The sequence below is a fragment of the Gobius niger genome (genome assembly GCF_951799975.1).
Source record: "Gobius niger genome assembly, chromosome: 2".
Taxonomy (NCBI): Eukaryota; Metazoa; Chordata; class Actinopteri; order Gobiiformes; family Gobiidae; genus Gobius; species Gobius niger.
Genome location: NC_136853.1, coordinates 3,225,053 through 3,244,932, shown reverse-complemented (window position 1 = coordinate 3,244,932; position 19,880 = coordinate 3,225,053). Strand labels below are relative to the sequence as shown.

Below are 19,880 nucleotides of genomic sequence, written 5' to 3'. Positions count from 1 at the left end.
TCTTCCTCTCCTTGTCCTCTGTCTTCCTCTCCTTGTCCTCTGTCCTCCTCTCCTTGTCCTCTGTCTTCCTCTCCTTGTCCTCTGTCCTCCTCTCCTTGTCCTCTGTCCTCCTCTCCTTGTCCTCTGTCCTCCTCTCCTTGTCCTCTGTCCTCCTCTCCTTGTCCTCTGTCCTCCTCTCCTTGTCCTCTGTCCTCCTCTCCTTGTCCTCTGTCTTCCTCTCCTTGTCCTCTGTCCTCCTCTCCTTGTCCTCTGTCCTCCTCTCCTTGTCCTCTGTCCTCCTCTCCTTGTCCTCTGTCTTCCTCTCCTTGTCCTCTGTCCTCCTCTCCTTGTCCTCTGTCCTCCTCTCCTTGTCCTCTGTCTTCCTCTCCTTGTCCTCTGTCCTCTCCTTGTCCTCTGTCCTCCTCTCCTTGTCCTCTGTCCTCTGTCCTCCTCTCCTTCTCCTCTGTCTTCCTCTCCTTTTCCTCTGTCTTCCTCTCCTTGTCCTCTGTCCTCCTCTCCTTGTCCTCTGTCCTCCTCTCCTTGTCCTCTGTCCTCCTCTCCTTGTCCTCTGTCTTCCTCTCCTTGTCCTCTGTCCTCCTCTCCTTGTCCTCTGTCCTCCTCTCCTTGTCCTCTGTCTTCCTCTCCTTGTCCTCTGTCCTCTCCTTGTCCTCTGTCTTCCTCTCCTTGTCCTCTGTCCTCCTCTCCTTGTCCTCTGTCCTCTCCTTGTCCTCTGTCTTCCTCTCCTTGTCCTCTGTCTTCCTCTCCTTGTCCTCTGTCTTCCTCTCCTTGTCCTCTGTCCTCTCCTTGTCCTCTGTCTTCCTCTCCTTGTCCTCTGTCCTCCTCTCCTTCTCCTCTATCTTCCTCTCCTTGTCCTCTGTCCTCCTCTCCTTGTCCTCTGTCCTCCTCTCCTTGTCCTCTGTCCTCCTCTCCTTGTCCTCTGTCTTCCTCTCCTTGTCCTCTGTCTTCCTCTCCTTGTCCTCTGTCTTCCTCTCCTTGTCCTCTGTCCTCCTCTCCTTGTCCTCTGTCCTCCTCTCCTCTCCTTGTCCTCTGTCCTCCTCTCCTTGTCCTCTGTCTTCCTCTCCTTGTCCTCTGTCCTCCTCTCCTTGTCCTCTGTCCTCCTCTCCTTGTCCTCTGTCCTCCTCTCCTTGTCCTCTGTCCTCCTCTCCTTGTCCTCTGTCCTCCTCTCCTTGTCCTCTGTCCTCTCCTTGTCCTCTGTCCTCCTCTCCTTGTCCTCTGTCTTCCTCTCCTTGTCCTCTGTCCTCCTCTCCTTGTCCTCTGTCCTCCTCTCCTCTCCTTGTCCTCTGTCTTCCTCTCCTTGTCCTCTGTCCTCCTCTCCTTGTCCTCTGTCCTCCTCTCCTTGTCCTCTGTCCTCCTCTCCTTGTCCTCTGTCCTCTGTCCTCCTCTCCTTGTCCTCTGTCTTCCTCTCCTTGTCCTCTGTCCTCTCCTTGTCCTCTGTCTTCCTCTCCTTGTCCTCTGTCCTCCTCTCCTTGTCCTCTGTCCTCTCCTTGTCCTCTGTCTTCCTCTCCTTGTCCTCTGTCCTCTGTCTTCCTCTCCTTGTCCTCTGTCTTCCTCTCCTTGTCCTCTGTCCTCTCCTTGTCCTCTGTCTTCCTCTCCTTGTCCTCTGTCCTCTCCTTGTCCTCTGTCCTCCTCTCCTTGTCCTCTGTCTTCCTCTCCTTGTCCTCTGTCCTCCTCTCCTTGTCCTCTGTCCTCCTCTCCTTGTCCTCTGTCTTCCTCTCCTTGTCCTCTGTCTTCCTCTCCTTGTCCTCTGTCCTCCTCTCCTTGTCCTCTGTCCTCCTCTCCTCTCCTTGTCCTCTGTATTCCTCTCCTTGTCCTCTGTCCTCCTCTCCTTGTCCTCTGTCCTCCTCTCCTTGTCCTCTGTCCTCCTCTCCTTGTCCTCTGTCTTCCTCTCCTTGTCCTCTGTCCTCCTCTCCTTGTCCTCTGTCCTCCTCTCCTTGTCCTCTGTCTTCCTCTCCTTGTCCTCTGTCTTCCTCTCCTTGTCCTCTGTCCTCCTCTCCTTGTCCTCTGTCCTCCTCTCCTTGTCCTCTGTCCTCCTCTCCTTGTCCTCTGTCCTCTCCTTGTCCTCTGTCTTCCTCTCCTTGTCCTCTGTCTTCCTCTCCTTGTCCTCTGTCTTCCTCTCCTTGTCCTCTGTCCTCTCCTTGTCCTCTGTCTTCCTCTCCTTGTCCTCTGTCCTCCTCTCCTTGTCCTCTGTCCTCCTCTCCTTCTCCTCTATCTTCCTCTCCTTGTCCTCTGTCCTCCTCTCCTTGTCCTCTGTCTTCCTCTCCTTGTCCTCTGTCTTCCTCTCCTTGTCCTCTGTCTTCCTCTCCTTGTCCTCTGTCCTCTCCTTGTCCTCTGTCTTCCTCTCCTTGTCCTCTGTCTTCCTCTCCTTGTCCTCTGTCCTCCTCTCCTTCTCCTCTATCTTCCTCTCCTTGTCCTCTGTCCTCCTCTCCTTGTCCTCTGTCCTCCTCTCCTTGTCCTCTGTCCTCCTCTCCTTGTCCTCTGTCCTCCTCTCCTTGTCCTCTGTCCTCCTCTCCTTGTCCTCTGTCTTCCTCTCCTTGTCCTCTGTCCTCCTCTCCTTGTCCTCTGTCCTCCTCTCCTTGTCCTCTGTCCTCCTCTCCTTGTCCTCTGTCCTCCTCTCCTTGTCCTCTGTCCTCCTCTCCTTGTCCTCTGTCCTCCTCTCCTTGTCCTCTGTCCTCCTCTCCTTGTCCTCTGTCCTCCTCTCCTCTCCTTGTCCTCTGTCCTCCTCTCCTTGTCCTCTGTCTTCCTCTCCTTGTCCTCTGTCCTCCTCTCCTTGTCCTCTGTCCTCCTCTCCTTGTCCTCTGTCCTCCTCTCCTCTCCTTGTCCTCTGTCATCCTCTCCTTGTCCTCTGTCTTCCTCTCCTTGTCCTCTGTCCTCCTCTCCTTGTCCTCTGTCCTCCTCTCCTTGTCCTCTGTCCTCCTCTCCTCTCCTTGTCCTCTGTCCTCCTCTCCTTGTCCTCTGTCCTCCTCTCCTCTCCTTGTCCTCTGTCCTCCTCTCCTTGTCCTCTGTCCTCCTCTCCTCTCCTTGTCCTCTGTCTTCCTCTCCTTGTCCTCTGTCCTCCTCTCCTCTCCTTGTCCTCTGTCTTCCTCTCCTTGTCCTCTGTCCTCCTCTCCTTGTCCTCTGTCTTCCTCTCCTTGTCCTCTGTCCTCCTCTCCTTGTCCTCTGTCCTCCTCTCCTTGTCCTCTGTCCTCCTCTCCTCTCCTTGTCCTCTGTCCTCCTCTCCTTGTCCTCTGTCCTCCTCTCCTCTCCTTGTCCTCTGTCCTCCTCTCCTTGTCCTCTGTCCTCTCCTTGTCCTCTGTCCTCTGTCTTCCTCTCCTTGTCCTCTGTCTTCCTCTCCTTGTCCTCTGTCCTCTCCTTGTCCTCTGTCTTCCTCTCCTTGTCCTCTGTCCTCTCCTTGTCCTCTGTCCTCCTCTCCTTGTCCTCTGTCTTCCTCTCCTTGTCCTCTGTCCTCCTCTCCTTGTCCTCTGTCCTCCTCTCCTTGTCCTCTGTCTTCCTCTCCTTGTCCTCTGTCTTCCTCTCCTTGTCCTCTGTCCTCCTCTCCTTGTCCTCTGTCCTCCTCTCCTCTCCTTGTCCTCTGTATTCCTCTCCTTGTCCTCTGTCCTCCTCTCCTTGTCCTCTGTCCTCCTCTCCTTGTCCTCTGTCCTCCTCTCCTTGTCCTCTGTCTTCCTCTCCTTGTCCTCTGTCTTCCTCTCCTTGTCCTCTGTCCTCCTCTCCTTGTCCTCTCCTTGTCCTCTGTCTTCCTCTCCTTGTCCTCTGTCCTCCTCTCCTTGTCCTCTGTCCTCCTCTCCTTGTCCTCTGTCTTCCTCTCCTTGTCCTCTGTCTTCCTCTCCTTGTCCTCTGTCCTCCTCTCCTTGTCCTCTGTCCTCCTCTCCTTGTCCTCTGTCCTCCTCTCCTTGTCCTCTGTCCTCCTCTCCTTGTCCTCTGTCCTCCTCTCCTTGTCCTCTGTCCTCCTCTCCTTGTCCTCTGTCTTCCTCTCCTTGTCCTCTGTCCTCCTCTCCTTGTCCTCTGTCCTCCTCTCCTCTCCTTGTCCTCTGTCTTCCTCTCCTTGTCCTCTGTCCTCCTCTCCTTGTCCTCTGTCTTCCTCTCCTTGTCCTCTGTCCTCCTCTCCTTGTCCTCTGTCCTCCTCTCCTTGTCCTCTGTCCTCCTCTCCTCTCCTTGTCCTCTGTCCTCCTCTCCTTGTCCTCTGTCCTCCTCTCCTCTCCTTGTCCTCTGTCCTCCTCTCCTTGTCCTCTGTCCTCCTCTCCTTGTCCTCTGTCCTCCTCTCCTTGTCCTCTGTCTTCCTCTCCTTGTCCTCTGTCCTCTCCTTGTCCTCTGTCTTCCTCTCCTTGTCCTCTGTCCTCCTCTCCTTGTCCTCTGTCCTCCTCTCCTCTCCTTGTCCTCTGTCCTCCTCTCCTCTCCTCTCCTTGTCCTCTGTCCTCCTCTCCTCTCCTTGTCCTCTGTCTTCCTCTCCTTGTCCTCTCTCCTCCTCTCCTTGTCCTCTGTCTTCCTCTCCTTGTCCTCTGTCCTCCTCTCCTTGTCCTCTGTCCTGCTCTCCTTGTCCTCTGTCTTCCTCTCCTTGTCCTCTGTCTTCCTCTCCTTGTCCTCTGTCCTCCTCTCCTTGTCCTCTGTCCTCCTCTCCTCTCCTTGTCCTCTGTCCTCCTCTCCTTGTCCTCTGTCTTCCTCTCCTTGTCCTCTGTCCTCCTCTCCTCTCCTTGTCCTCCTCTCCTCTCCTTCTCCTCTGTCTTCCTCTCCTTGTCCTCTGTCTTCCTCTCCTTGTCCTCTGTCCTCCTCTCCTTGTCCTCTGTCCTCCTCTCCTTGTCCTCTGTCCTCCTCTCCTTGTCCTCTGTCCTCCTCTCATTGTCCTCTGTCCTCCTCTCCTTGTCCTCTGTCCTCCTCTCCTTGTCCTCTGTCTTCCTCTCCTTGTCCTCTGTCTTCCTCTCCTTGTCCTCTGTCCTCCTCTCCTTGTCCTCTGTCCTCCTCTCCTCTCCTTGTCCTCTGTCTTCCTCTCCTTGTCCTCTGTCCTCCTCTCCTTGTCCTCTGTCTTCCTCTCCTTGTCCTCTGTCCTCCTCTCCTTGTCCTCTGTCCTCCTCTCCTTGTCCTCTGTCTTCCTCTCCTTGTCCTCTGTCCTCCTCTCCTTCTCCTCTGTCCTCCTCTCCTTGTCCTCTGTCTTCCTCTCCTTGTCCTCTGTCCTCCTCTCCTTGTCCTCTGTCCTCCTCTCCTTGTCCTCTGTCCTCCTCTCCTTGTCCTCTGTCCTCCTCTCCTTGTCCTCTGTCTTCCTCTCCTTGTCCTCTGTCTTCCTCTCCTTGTCCTCTGTCCTCCTCTCCTTGTCCTCTGTCCTCCTCTCCTCTCCTTGTCCTCTGTCTTCCTCTCCTTGTCCTCTGTCTTCCTCTCCTTGTCCTCTGTCCTCCTCTCCTTGTCCTCTGTCCTCCTCTCCTTGTCCTCTGTCCTCCTCTCCTTGTCCTCTGTCTTCCTCTCCTTGTCCTCTGTCTTCCTCTCCTTGTCCTCTGTCTTCCTCTCCTTGTCCTCTGTCCTCCTCTCCTTGTCCTCTGTCCTCCTCTCCTTGTCCTCTGTCCTCCTCTCCTTGTCCTCTGTCCTCCTCTCCTTGTCCTCTGTCTTCCTCTCCTTGTCCTCTGTCTTCCTCTCCTTGTCCTCTGTCCTCCTCTCCTTGTCCTCTGTCCTCCTCTCCTCTCCTTGTCCTCTGTCTTCCTCTCCTTGTCCTCTGTCTTCCTCTCCTTGTCCTCTGTCCTCCTCTCCTTGTCCTCTGTCCTCCTCTCCTTGTCCTCTGTCCTCCTCTCCTTGTCCTCTGTCTTCCTCTCCTTGTCCTCTGTCTTCCTCTCCTTGTCCTCTGTCTTCCTCTCCTTGTCCTCTGTCCTCCTCTCCTTGTCCTCTGTCCTCCTCTCCTTGTCCTCTGTCCTCCTCTCCTTGTCCTCTGTCCTCCTCTCCTTGTCCTCTGTCCTCTCCTTGTCCTCTGTCCTCCTCTCCTTGTCCTCTGTCTTCCTCTCCGTGTCCTCTGTCTTCCTCTCCTTGTCCTCTGTCCTCCTCTCCTTGTCCTCTGTCCTCCTCTCCTTGTCCTCTGTCTTCCTCTCCTTGTCCTCTGTCCTCCTCTCCTTGTCCTCTGTCTTCCTCTCCTTGTCCTCTGTCCTCCTCTCCTTGTCCTCTGTCCTCCTCTCCTTGTCCTCTGTCTTCCTCTCCTTGTCCTCTGTCCTCCTCTCCTTGTCCTCTGTCCTCCTCTCCTCTCCTTGTCCTCTGTCCTCCTCTCCTTGTCCTCTGTCTTCCTCTCCTTGTCCTCTGTCCTCCTCTCCTCTCCTTGTCCTCCTCTCCTCTCCTTCTCCTCTGTCTTCCTCTCCTTGTCCTCTGTCTTCCTCTCCTTGTCCTCTGTCCTCCTCTCCTTGTCCTCTGTCCTCCTCTCCTTGTCCTCTGTCCTCCTCTCCTTGTCCTCTGTCCTCCTCTCATTGTCCTCTGTCCTCCTCTCCTTGTCCTCTGTCCTCCTCTCCTTGTCCTCTGTCTTCCTCTCCTTGTCCTCTGTCCTCCTCTCCTTCTCCTCTGTCCTCCTCTCCTTGTCCTCTGTCTTCCTCTCCTTGTCCTCTGTCCTCCTCTCCTTGTCCTCTGTCCTCCTCTCCTTGTCCTCTGTCCTCCTCTCCTTGTCCTCTGTCCTCCTCTCCTTGTCCTCTGTCTTCCTCTCCTTGTCCTCTGTCTTCCTCTCCTTGTCCTCTGTCCTCCTCTCCTTGTCCTCTGTCCTCCTCTCCTCTCCTTGTCCTCTGTCTTCCTCTCCTTGTCCTCTGTCCTCCTCTCCTTGTCCTCTGTCTTCCTCTCCTTGTCCTCTGTCCTCCTCTCCTTGTCCTCTGTCCTCCTCTCCTTGTCCTCTGTCTTCCTCTCCTTGTCCTCTGTCCTCCTCTCCTTCTCCTCTGTCCTCCTCTCCTTGTCCTCTGTCTTCCTCTCCTTGTCCTCTGTCCTCCTCTCCTTGTCCTCTGTCCTCCTCTCCTTGTCCTCTGTCCTCCTCTCCTTGTCCTCTGTCTTCCTCTCCTTGTCCTCTGTCTTCCTCTCCTTGTCCTCTGTCCTCCTCTCCTTGTCCTCTGTCTTCCTCTCCTTGTCCTCTGTCTTCCTCTCCTTGTCCTCTGTCCTCCTCTCCTTGTCCTCTGTCCTCCTCTCCTCTCCTTGTCCTCTGTCTTCCTCTCCTTGTCCTCTGTCTTCCTCTCCTTGTCCTCTGTCCTCCTCTCCTTGTCCTCTGTCCTCCTCTCCTTGTCCTCTGTCTTCCTCTCCTTGTCCTCTGTCTTCCTCTCCTTGTCCTCTGTCCTCCTCTCCGTGTCCTCTGTCTTCCTCTCCTTGTCCTCTGTCCTCCTCTCCTTGTCCTCTGTCCTCCTCTCCTTGTCCTCTGTCCTCCTCTCCTTGTCCTCTGTCCTCTCCTTGTCCTCTGTCCTCCTCTCCTTGTCCTCTGTCTTCCTCTCCTTGTCCTCTGTCCTCCTCTCCTTGTCCTCTGTCCTCCTCTCCTTCCAGGAAAGTTTGGAGATTTGGAGTGGTGTTACGCTGTTTATTGTCCCACCAAAACACGGAAAAGCAGTTCCGCCTTGACGTCAATGTTAAAGGGATATTTCAGGATGTTTGACATAGGGCCTCATTTCCTTGTTATCCAGAGTGTTGTTGGTACCTGGAGATATTTTTTTTGTAATTCAAGCAGTTCTTATGTTTGAAGAGTTTCGTGGCGCTAGGCTAGTGCAAGGCTAGTGCATGTCTATGGTATCAGCTAGCCTTCATTAAAAACTGACCCGCTCCACAGAGCACCTGAGGCAAATCACTTATAACACCAGACTAACCATATAAATGTCTGTGTCCATAGAATCCTGTTTGGAATATAACTGACCTTGCATCACATGAATGATCGCATTTTGAGGGACTATTTTCTAGCAGATCACTCCGCCGCCGCTGTGTAGCTTATACAACCACGAAGCTGATGCTGCTCAAATATAAGGTATTTTAAATGATTCTATGGACACAGACATTTATATGGTTAGTCTGGTGTTATAAGTGATTTGCCTCAGGTGCTCTGTGGAGCGGGTCAGACTGTTTTTAATGCTGGCTAGCTGATACCATAGAAATGCACTAGCCTTGCACTAGCCTAGCGCCACGAAACTCTTCAAACATAAGAACTGCATGAATTACAAAAAAAATATCTCCAGGTACCAGCAACACTCTGGATAACAAGGAAATGAGGCCCTATGTCAAACATCCTGAAACATCCCTTTAAAACTCGGCCATTCTCCGTGTTTTGGCCTTTTATGGAGCACATGGCTCATTATGCAGCATAAACAAACTACTGCACTGCAGAAAAAAGCCTTTGACGACGGTGTCAGTCAAAAATAGAGTCGATGAATAATGATATTCCTGCCGTAGACGTGACGTACACCTGACGGACAGGTGTAAACCCCCACATGAAGTTTATTTAGTGCCTATTGTAACGGCAGACGTACGTAAAACGGGCCGTGGACGACGTAACAGACTCGGTGTACATGAGGCGTAACTGTTGTACGTTTAAGTGTGACGTCACGACTTCCACTTCCAGGTCTTAGCAAACCGGCGAAGACGCGAGGAAAAAAAAACATGAACAATTCTTAAAAACAGCCATCAATATTTCTGAAACTCAGCAGAGAGTTACTGAACTTACTTATTTCTCAGACTCATGAGCCAAAAATGCCGCACCTACTGCTAAAAAAGTAATATTTACTAATACTTCCGTGGTTAGCGTAGCTGCTGCGCCGTTAGCATTTATCTCCACTAACCCGGAAGTACCGATTTTGGTAAATATTACTTTTATAGCAGAAGGTTCAGCATTTTTGGCTAATGGGCCTTTCTGTTTATATCGGACTTTTGCCTCATGCAGGTCATCGTTGTAATTAAATGATATTTCATCACAATCCGACAGTTATTCATAAATCCTCTCAAATCCAAATAAACCACCCAGTATTTCACCTTTGATTTGTGACGTAGCACCGTAGAGCCTAATTCACCTTATTCCAGGAGTTTGCGTGGGCGCCGCCATGAATTGTCAGTTTACACAGGACCGGACAAGTCCAGATAAAATCAGTTACGACATGAATATTAAGCAGATTTTAGTCCGAGCAGAGAAACGTTGCAGTGTTGACTTGTTGGTACAAACTACAAACTAATCTCTCTTTCACCTCAATGGCAATAACTGAAGCTGTCGAAGAAATGACTCATGCAGTGGCGAAAAAAGTCTGCAGTTGGTATGTTTATTGATCTTCAAAAAAGCCTCCGATACTTTTAATCACTCAATCCGACTGAATAAGATGGAAAGATGTGGAATTAGGGGCAGGCTGGGGATTGGTTGAAAGGTTATTTAACAGGGAGAGTACAGTTCGCAAAAATGGGTCAGTACTTATCAGATACTCTTGGCGTTGCTTGTGGTGTCCCCCAGGGAACAGTGTTGGGGCCAAAACTGTTTAATGTGTATATAAGTGATAACCTCTTAACTCCAGCCTGAACCGAGAGCATTTTCTCCAGTTCAGCTTTACCCAAATCCTGTAGGCCTGTAGGCAACACCTCATTTGAAAGCTAAGATCTACAAAACTAAATTGATCTTTTTCCTTACATCATCATGTTGGGCAGTCATCTCATTTTTGTCAAATTTTCGTGACTTTTTTGTCACTTTTTTGATTTTTTTTGGTCCATTTTTTTGTCCATTTTTTGTCACTTTTTCGTTAATTTTTTCTAAATTTTTTCTCACTTTTTTGTCAAATTTTGGTCAATTTTTGTTATTTGTTTGTATATTTTTTGTACATTTTTTGTCACTTTTTCGTCAATTTTTTCTCACTTTTTGTCACATTTTCATCCTTGTTTTCGTCTCAGTTTTGTTGCTATTTTCACACCTTTTTTCCAGAAGCTTTTGGATTGGGGTAAAGCTGGAGAAAATGTGCTCGGTTCAGGTGGGAGTTAAGGGGTTGCATCCAAAGTACTGAAACTGATACTATTTGCAGACGACACAAATATATTCTACTGTAGTGATGATTATAATGAACTCATAAAAACAGTAAACAGGGAACTGAATATAATAAAAAAGTGGATGGACACACAATAAATTAACCTTGAATATTAACAAAACTAAGATAATGATGAATATAAAGTCTGAACAGTAAATAAGTGCTGATGGTACCCAGGTTGAATGCGTAAGTGAGAATACATTTTTGGGAGTAATAATTGATAGTAAATTGTCATGGAAACCCCATGTCCGACGCATCAAAACAAAAATCTCCAAAAGCCTCTGAATGATAAATAAAGCAAAGCTATACCTTGATGAAAATGCTCTTCGTACTTTATACTGTCCTTTGGTACTTCCACACCTTACGTATTGTGTTGGGGAATAATTAGCAGAACACATTTAATCATATTACAGAAAAGAGCAGTGAGGATCGTCCCGTCATTCCGACACTTTTTGATTCCCCCATTTGATTCTAGGGCTGCAACTACCGATTATTTTGTAATCGATTTTTACGATTAATCGAGTTATCGCTTAGCTGTGAATGGTGTTGGAAAATTGATTTTTTTTTTTTATCCCCTATAGCTTAAGTGGCGCTGCTTGAAGATGTGTTGATGGAGTAAACTAAAGGGAAATGTTTGTTGAGACTCTATTTATAAAATTTACAATGAACAACATGTACACAGACGCTAACTTTATAAACAAAGTAGGATTTCATCAAAAATGCTCCATTTTTATGTATTTTTTGCTCCATTTTAGTCTGTGTGAACCAGAAAACGATTAATCGATTACTAAAATAGTTGTCGACTATTTCAATAATCGATTAGTCGTTTCAGCCCTATTTGATTCCCGTCATTGTAAACTCCACTGTCCTTAAGGTTTGGGCTCAGGTAAGGCTAGAGTTGGTTCTATTTAGGGGAAGTGCCCCCACAATGTCGGAGTGGGGGGGTGTTGGAATGGCGGGGCGTAACCACTAGGAAGCTAGCGAAGCTAACGCTAGCTTCATTCTACATTAGCCAATGAGTGCCGTTTGAACAATTTGCTGAACAAACATCCCGACCCAGCTAACACATTTGTCTTGGGCCAGAACCGGCCCTTCTCACCCGGGACATGGACTGTTCACCCAATACCTCCGTGAGAGACTCGTGAATGTAATCTGCTCTGTGTATGTGGTTTGTCCACACTCATGTTTGCTGCTAACACTCAATGCATCTGTACGTCTTTGTTTGTTATTCTATTTATCATAGTTTAAATGTAATCTTCTTACTCTTATTACCATGGCAATAAAGTAAATTCTGATTCTGACAACCTTATGTTTCTTCTGGCTGACAGCTGGCTAGTGTCTACAAACACAAGGAACAAGTATTTACTTCTGTGTGAATCTCTGTGACTTCCTTGAGTCTTGATTGTGTGAGAGAGACATGGGAAGAGCTCTGAAAGCTGCAGGACGCCTCTGAAAGTCTGATCTTTGGACATGATCCGCTCTCTGAGAGTTTTTTATATGAATTAAACTTCCACAGTGTTTACTGTAAGAATGTGTCTCCATGTGTGACTTACTGGCAGTGAACTTCCTCCAAGTTAAAAATAAAATAATAATCTGTGTTTGTGGTGATCGTAGCTCGTCCCCCTCACTGCTCTATAAAAACAGCTCGTCTCCTCCAGTCCTACAGTCTCCTGACTCTGAAGTGAAGGTAAGTCTCCTCAGGGCTCAGGTCTGGGCTTTTACACACAGATCTTCTTCTTAGTCGTGTTGATGATTTCAGATGGCTGCAAACTGCCCACTGATGTTCTTCCTCTGTTTGTCCACTGCTCTGCTGACGGCAGGAGCTGTAAGTTCACCTCATTTATCATCATGTCTTTTTGATCAGGCTTTAATAACTCTGTTCATTGTTCCTCAGTCACAGGCCGTGAAGAATGACCAAGGTGAGTTTAATCTACAGCACTCACTTTGATTCATTTATCATTCTGAATATTATTATTTTAATAAAGGCTGTCCTGAGGACTGGACTCCGTTTGGAATTCGCTGTTTCAAGTTCTTTGATTCTAAGTCGTCTTGGACAGAAGCAGAGGTACAGCACAGATAACAATAATGACCACTCTTTACTAGTATCAGTGGTTAACGTGGACATAAGGTGTTTTACATGACTATTCATTTTCCGCTTATGGATTAGTTTGTGTCCGTAAAGTTCAAGATTTCATGATAAATATTGTTATATTGAGGATAATTCCTCCAGTTTCTCTCTGAAGAGTGAACTTCTGTGAACATCCTCCAGACGTGACCACACTGACCACTAACCCAAAGACTCTCATTTGGCTTTTTCGCTCCAGAAAAGCTGCCAATCTCAGGGTGCAAACCTGGCCTCCATCCACAGCGCTGAGGAGAACAACTTCATCGTGGATCTGATCAAAAAGGTCACTGGTGAAAACCGGCACACCTGGATCGGCGGACAGGACGCGTTTAAGGTCAGACTGGTTGTTCCAAACATCACTTAATCGAGTCGAGTTAATGAGATTTGAAATGTTGTGAAACTGTCATCAGGAAAACCTGTGGATGTGGAGCGACGGATCTGTGTGGAACTATTCAAACTGGGCTTCAGTTCAGCCGGACAACTATCGCGGGCATGAGCACTTCGTTGAGATCAACTGGGCAGGTAACGGTTTACAAAAAATCAGTTCAAAATAGAAATAGAACAAAAGTTTCCTCCAATGAAGAAGTTAGAAGTTTATCTGCTCCTGTCGCCCAAGAGCAGATCATTTGTAAAGTTCTTCACAAGACTCAAACTTTTATACTTTCCTTTCTCTCTTTCTGCCTTCACCAAATCCAGACACGGTTTGGAACGATCGCCCTGAGAACATGGCTCGAGACTACATCTGTGCCAAAGACGCAGCTGTGAAAGCTGAGCCCGTGTCTCTGACTGTGGGACGCTTCCTGTATAAATGTAACCCTGACATGCAGTGAACACTTCTGTCTGTATCTGACCCACTGCTGCAGCTCTGGCTTCTGACTCATGATTAAACGTTTCTTCTCAGCATCACCCTGAGTGTCTGGCTTCTGTTTATGTCCTGGATCGGCTGAACTGACATGAGGGATTCATTTGTTCTGGACTGTGACTGTGGTATTAACCCAGGAGGAATCAGTCATTATTTACCCAGAACACAAAGGCAGCGCAGGTTTAAAGGTTAAACTCACCAACACTGGGTCGTGAAAAGTCGGGAGGTTTTTTTCCATCGGTTTATCGGCCCAAAAACGCGTTCCTTTGCCTGGTCTGCAAATGTTTCTTGCCTCGTACCCGATGAAGGAAACTTGTTCTGAAAATGTTGTTTGTTTGTTATTCCATAAATTATTCTTTTTCCATTGAGGACACATTGTTGAAAAGTGCCTGACGTAGCGAGACCAGGGAAAAGTCACTTGAGCTCAAAAGTGAAGACAAAGGGTCAACATATTTAAAAGATTAAAGATTAGATTAAATTAAAATACTTTTGCAGAAAATATTGTTTACTCAACGCAATTAACTGAGTGGGCTCAGGGTTCTTTTTTACAGTGTACTCACGTACTCTATATTACTTTAAACTAACTCTTCAATAATTTGGATAATTGGAATACTTTAAATTAGCACTAAAATCTAAATGGTCTTAAATGACTGACCTAGAAGTAAATTAACACCAAACACAAGGTAAAGTATAAAACGATATCCACAATTTATGTATAAAAATAATAATAAAAAGAAGCAGGTATAGGAAATCACTGGCCAATAACCTGGTCCTAAGCCGGCACAACACACCCTACGTTGCAGGCCTGTATCGCTGCTTGGGAACGTAGAGACCAAAAACAAAAACGGTCGCTTCACTCAGAGAGCAAAAATAAACCAATAGAGAGTACCTTGTGTAAACGTGTGAATCCCGCTAGACTGGTCCAGGTAAGGGGTACTGAAGCTACACAGCGTTCTACTTTTCAATGACTTCAACAAAAAGGAAACAGTGGTTTATTAGCAAAACCACGGCACAACTTACTACGAATAAACAAGCTTCTCTCAAAAACGATTGCTGTCTCTGTCCTCTCCGAACCAGATCTAACCAGTTCCTCTCACTTCTGTTACATTCACAGACTCTTACTAGGTGGGAAAAATACACTTTTACATAAACAAGAAAAATAAATGAAATACATAGTGTAATAACATGTTTTTAACAATGTAAATACCTTTCTATGACCTTGAACTTGGCTTTTAATTAAATTAACCTATGAAATGCATAAACTATCTAACTATTTTAATCTTTAACTGCTACGTACGTTTTACTATATGTGCATATATTACACGGGTTACAATATGATATGCCTAAATAAGAACTTACATGTTATGATCTAATGATTGTTAGATCTACACAGGCCGACAACATGTTTTAACATTCAGAGCCGGTTCTTCCTATACGCAGACTACGCAAGGTGCATAGGGCCCCCGCGGCTGCAAGGGCCCCGCATCTCAGTCAAACTACCGTGTTGTTTCACTGATTAATCCACGCGTTGTTACGGGGACAGGCGCTCACTCACTCTCCGCCTACTTCGCCACATATAACACCAAAACAGCAGGAGAGATCGACCGCCTTCCCCCAGTCACTTCCAACACGGGAGTGCTTCTCCGCTCGTGTCCCGCTCGGTCGTCTGTCTCCCGGTGCTTCGCCTCATGCGCGGCTGCATCCCGTCCCCGTGTCCCGGCGCTGCTCTCATGTTTTCTCTGCGTGGACTCGGGGCATCGGCCACACACTCATGTAAACTCTCTTCTTGTGTCTAGCGGAGAATCAGGACAGCAGTTTGATGATAGACGAGAGTAAAGTGGAGAATCAGGACAGCAGTTTGATGACAGACGAGAGAAAAGTGGAGAATCAGGACAGCAGTTTGATGACAGACGAGAGTAAAGCTGAGAATCAGGACAGTAGTTTGATGACAGACGAGAGTAAAGTGGAGAATCAGGACAGCAGTTTGATGACAGACGAGAGTAAAGAGGAGAATCAGGACAGTAGTTTGATGATAGACGAGAGTAAAGCAGAGAATCAGGACAGCAGTTTGATGATAGACGAGAGTAAAGTGGAGAATCAGGACAGCAGTTTGATGATAGACGAGAGTAAAGCGGAGAATCAGGACAGTAGTTTGATGATAGACGAGAGTAAAGTGGAGAATCAGGACAGTAGTTTGATGATAGACCAGAGTAAAGCGGAGAATCAGGACAGTAGTTTGATGATAGACCAGAGTAAAGAGGAGAATCAGGACAGTAGTTTGATGATAGACGAGAGTAAAGTGGAGAATCAGGACAGTAGTTTGATGATAGACGAGAGTAAAGCGGAGAATCAGGACAGTAGTTTGATGATAGACGAGAGTAAAGCAGAGAATCAGGACAGTAGTTTGATGAAAGACCAGAGTAAAGTGGAGAATCAGGACAGTAGTTTGATGATAGACGAGAGTAAAGCAGAGAATCAGGACAGTAGTTTGATGATAGACCAGAGTAAAGTGGAGAATCAGGACAGTAGTTTGATGACAGACGAGAGTAAAGTGGAGAATCAGGACAGTAGTTTGATGATAGACCAGAGTAAAGTGGAGAATCAGGACAGTAGTTTGATGATAGACGAGAGTAAAGTGGAGAATCAGGACAGTAGTTTGATGATAGACGAGAGTAAAGCAGAGAATCAGGACAGTAGTTTGATGATAGACCAGAGTAAAGTGGAGAATCAGGACAGTAGTTTGATGATAGACGAGAGTAAAGAGGAGAATCAGGACAGTAGTTTGATGAAAGACGAGAGTAAAGTGGAGAATCAGGACAGCAGTTTGATGACAGACGAGAGTAAAGTGGAGAATCAGGACAGTAGTTTGATGATAGACGAGAGTAAAGCGGAGAATCAGGACAGTAGTTTGATGATAGACCAGAGTAAAGTGGAGAATCAGGACAGTAGTTTGATGATAGACCAGAGTAAAGCGGAGAATCAGGACAGTAGTTTGATGATAGACCAGAGTAAAGAGGAGAATCAGGACAGTAGTTTGATGATAGACGAGAGTAAAGTGGAGAATCAGGACAGTAGTTTGATGATAGACGAGAGTAAAGCGGAGAATCAGGACAGTAGTTTGATGATAGACGAGAGTAAAGCAGAGAATCAGGACAGTAGTTTGATGAAAGACCAGAGTAAAGTGGAGAATCAGGACAGTAGTTTGATGATAGACGAGAGTAAAGCAGAGAATCAGGACAGTAGTTTGATGATAGACCAGAGTAAAGTGGAGAATCAGGACAGTAGTTTGATGACAGACGAGAGTAAAGTGGAGAATCAGGACAGTAGTTTGATGATAGACCAGAGTAAAGTGGAGAATCAGGACAGTAGTTTGATGATAGACGAGAGTAAAGTGGAGAATCAGGACAGTAGTTTGATGATAGACGAGAGTAAAGCAGAGAATCAGGACAGTAGTTTGATGATAGACCAGAGTAAAGTGGAGAATCAGGACAGTAGTTTGATGATAGACGAGAGTAAAGAGGAGAATCAGGACAGTAGTTTGATGAAAGACGAGAGTAAAGAGGAGAATCAGGACAGTAGTTTGATGATAGACCAGAGTAAAGAGGAGAATCAGGACAGTAGTTTGATGATAGACGAGAGTAAAGCAGAGAATCAGGACAGTAGTTTGATGATAGACCAGAGTAAAGTGGAGAATCAGGACAGTAGTTTGATGACAGACGAGAGTAAAGTGGAGAATCAGGACAGTAGTTTGATGATAGACCAGAGTAAAGTGGAGAATCAGGACAGTAGTTTGATGATAGACGAGAGTAAAGTGGAGAATCAGGACAGTAGTTTGATGACAGACGAGAGTAAAGTGGAGAATCAGGACAGTAGTTTGATGATAGACCAGAGTAAAGTGGAGAATCAGGACAGTAGTTTGATGATAGACGAGAGTAAAGTGGAGAATCAGGACAGTAGTTTGATGAAAGACGAGAGTAAAGTGGAGAATCAGGACAGCAGTTTGATGATAGACGAGAGTAAAGTGGAGAATCAGGACAGTAGTTTGATGATAGACGAGAGTAAAGCAGAGAATCAGGACAGTAGTTTGATGATAGACCAGAGTAAAGCGGAGAATCAGGACAGTAGTTTGATGATAGACGAGAGTAAAGTGGAGAATCAGGACAGTAGTTTGATGATAGACGAGAGTAAAGTGGAGAATCAGGACAGTAGTTTGATGATAGACGAGAGTAAAGTGGAGAATCAGGACAGCAGTTTGATGACAGACGAGAGTAAAGCGGAGAATCAGGACAGTAGTTTGATGATAGACGAGAGTAAAGTGGAGAATCAGGACAGCAGTTTGATGACAGACGAGAGTAAAGCGGAGAATCAGGACAGTAGTTTGATGATAGACGAGAGTAAAGCGGAGAATCAGGACAGTAGTTTGATGATAGACGAGAGTAAAGTGGAGAATCAGGACAGTAGTTTGATGATAGACCAGAGTAAAGCGGAGAATCAGGACAGTAGTTTGATGATAGACCAGAGTAAAGAGGAGAATCAGGACAGTAGTTTGATGATAGACGAGAGTAAAGTGGAGAATCAGGACAGTAGTTTAATGATAGACGAGAGTAAAGTGGAGAATCAGGACAGTAGTTTGATGATAGACGAGAGTAAAGCGGAGAATCAGGACAGTAGTTTGATGATAGACGAGAGTAAAGCAGAGAATCAGGACAGTAGTTTGATGATAGACCAGAGTAAAGTGGAGAATCAGGACAGTAGTTTGATGATAGACCAGAGTAAAGTGGAGAATCAGGACAGTAGTTTGATGATAGACCAGAGTAAAGTGGAGAATCAGGACAGTAGTTTGATGATAGACGAGAGTAAAGTGGAGAATCAGGACAGTAGTTTGATGATAGACGAGAGTAAAGCAGAGAATCAGGACAGTAGTTTGATGATAGACCAGAGTAAAGTGGAGAATCAGGACAGTAGTTTGATGATAGACGAGAGTAAAGAGGAGAATCAGGACAGTAGTTTGATGAAAGACGAGAGTAAAGAGGAGAATCAGGACAGTAGTTTGATGATAGACCAGAGTAAAGAGGAGAATCAGGACAGTAGTTTGATGATAGACGAGAGTAAAGCAGAGAATCAGGACAGTAGTTTGATGATAGACCAGAGTAAAGTGGAGAATCAGGACAGTAGTTTGATGACAGACGAGAGTAAAGTGGAGAATCAGGACAGTAGTTTGATGATAGACCAGAGTAAAGTGGAGAATCAGGACAGTAGTTTGATGATAGACGAGAGTAAAGTGGAGAATCAGGACAGTAGTTTGATGATAGACCAGAGTAAAGCAGAGAATCAGGACAGTAGTTTGATGATAGACCAGAGTAAAGTGGAGAATCAGGACAGTAGTTTGATGATAGACGAGAGTAAAGAGGAGAATCAGGACAGTAGTTTGATGAAAGACGAGAGTAAAGAGGAGAATCAGGACAGTAGTTTGATGATAGACCAGAGTAAAGAGGAGAATCAGGACAGTAGTTTGATGATAGACCAGAGTAAAGAGGAGAATCAGGACAGTAGTTTGATGATAGACCAGAGTAAAGCGGAGAATCAGGACAGTAGTTTGATGATAGACGAGAGTAAAGTGGAGAATCAGGACAGTAGTTTGATGGAAAGACGAGAGTAAAGCGGAGAATCAGGACAGTAGTTTGATGATAGACCAGAGTAAAGTGGAGAATCAGGACAGTAGTTTGATGATAGACGAGAGTAAAGCGGAGAATCAGGACAGTAGTTTGATGATAGACGAGAGTAAAGCAGAGAATCAGGACAGTAGTTTGATGATAGACCAGAGTAAAGCGGAGAATCAGGACAGTAGTTTGATGATAGACGAGAGTAAAGTGGAGAATCAGGACAGTAGTTTGATGATAGATGAGAGTAAAGAGGAGAATCAGGACAGTAGTTTGATGAAAGACGAGAGTAAAGCGGAGAATCAGGACAGTAGTTTGATGATAGACGAGAGTAAAGCAGAGAATCAGGACAGTAGTTTGATGATAGACCAGAGTAAAGCGGAGAATCAGGACAGTAGTTTGATGATAGACGAGAGTAAAGTGGAGAATCAGGACAGTAGTTTGATGATAGACGAGAGTAAAGCAGAGAATCAGGACAGTAGTTTGATGATAGACCAGAGTAAAGCTAAGAATCAGGACAGTAGTTTGATGAAAGACGAGAGTAAAGTGGAGAATCAGGACAGTAGTTTGATGGATAAACCAGAGTAAAGTCGTGTCCGTGGCCTTTTTGTCTCAAAGAGGAGTTGAATCCACACGGTTCTCACGAGCACAGTAACTTACAGTAACTCTGGTTCTCTGAATGTGCACAGTCTATAACGGGTTGGGGCTAATTCTCAGTGGTCAGATTGAAATAACCGTCAGGTGCAGGTTTCAGTTAGTTTTAAATCAGCGGTTCCCAATCTGTGGGTCAGGGACCAGAGGTGAGAGAATGGGACCATTTGCCATTTTCCATTTTCAAAAATGGGGGAAATAGACGAGTCGTCCTAAATCCCAATTGGACAATGGCTTAGTGGTTAGTGGTTCTCACACAGAGGTGCAGGGCCCGAATTGAGGTAAATATTCTCCACTTCTGCCCTGCTTTACTGTACAGTGGACCTGTTTTTGACCGTAAATACTGTAGGTCCGCCCTTTGCCGAATAACCATGGAATGGGATGTGTACTGTAGGGCCCCCATGTGGATTTTTGCTTAGGGCCCCAGAAGGGCCAGCACCGGCTCTGTTAACATTATTCAGTCACATGGTGTGGTGTGAGCATAGACTGGAACAAAGAGCAGATCAGGTCATACTTTCCACTATATCGCAGATATTGAAGTTTACTTTGTTCATGGGCTCAATACATTGGAATCATCTTTGTCTCCAAACAGGAGAGATTATTTCTGTGCATCAAAA

The 19,880-nt window shown here is 46.6% G+C and overlaps 1 protein-coding gene across 2 annotated transcripts in view; it reads left to right on the top strand.

Annotated features, from left to right (window-relative positions):
- Positions 1 to 12,935, top strand: part of LOC306983127 (galactose-specific lectin nattectin-like) — a 30,901-nt gene extending 17,966 nt beyond the window's left edge. For both annotated transcript variants that reach the window (XM_079582861.1, XM_079582862.1), the window contains 2 exons: positions 12,501 to 12,612; positions 12,787 to 12,935. In XM_079582861.1, the coding sequence (XP_079438987.1) occupies positions 12,501 to 12,612; positions 12,787 to 12,920 (246 nt within the window). In that variant the 3' untranslated portion in view covers positions 12,921 to 12,935. The remainder of the gene's footprint in view (positions 1 to 12,500; positions 12,613 to 12,786) is intronic.
- Positions 12,936 to 19,880: the final 6,945 nt, after the last annotated feature.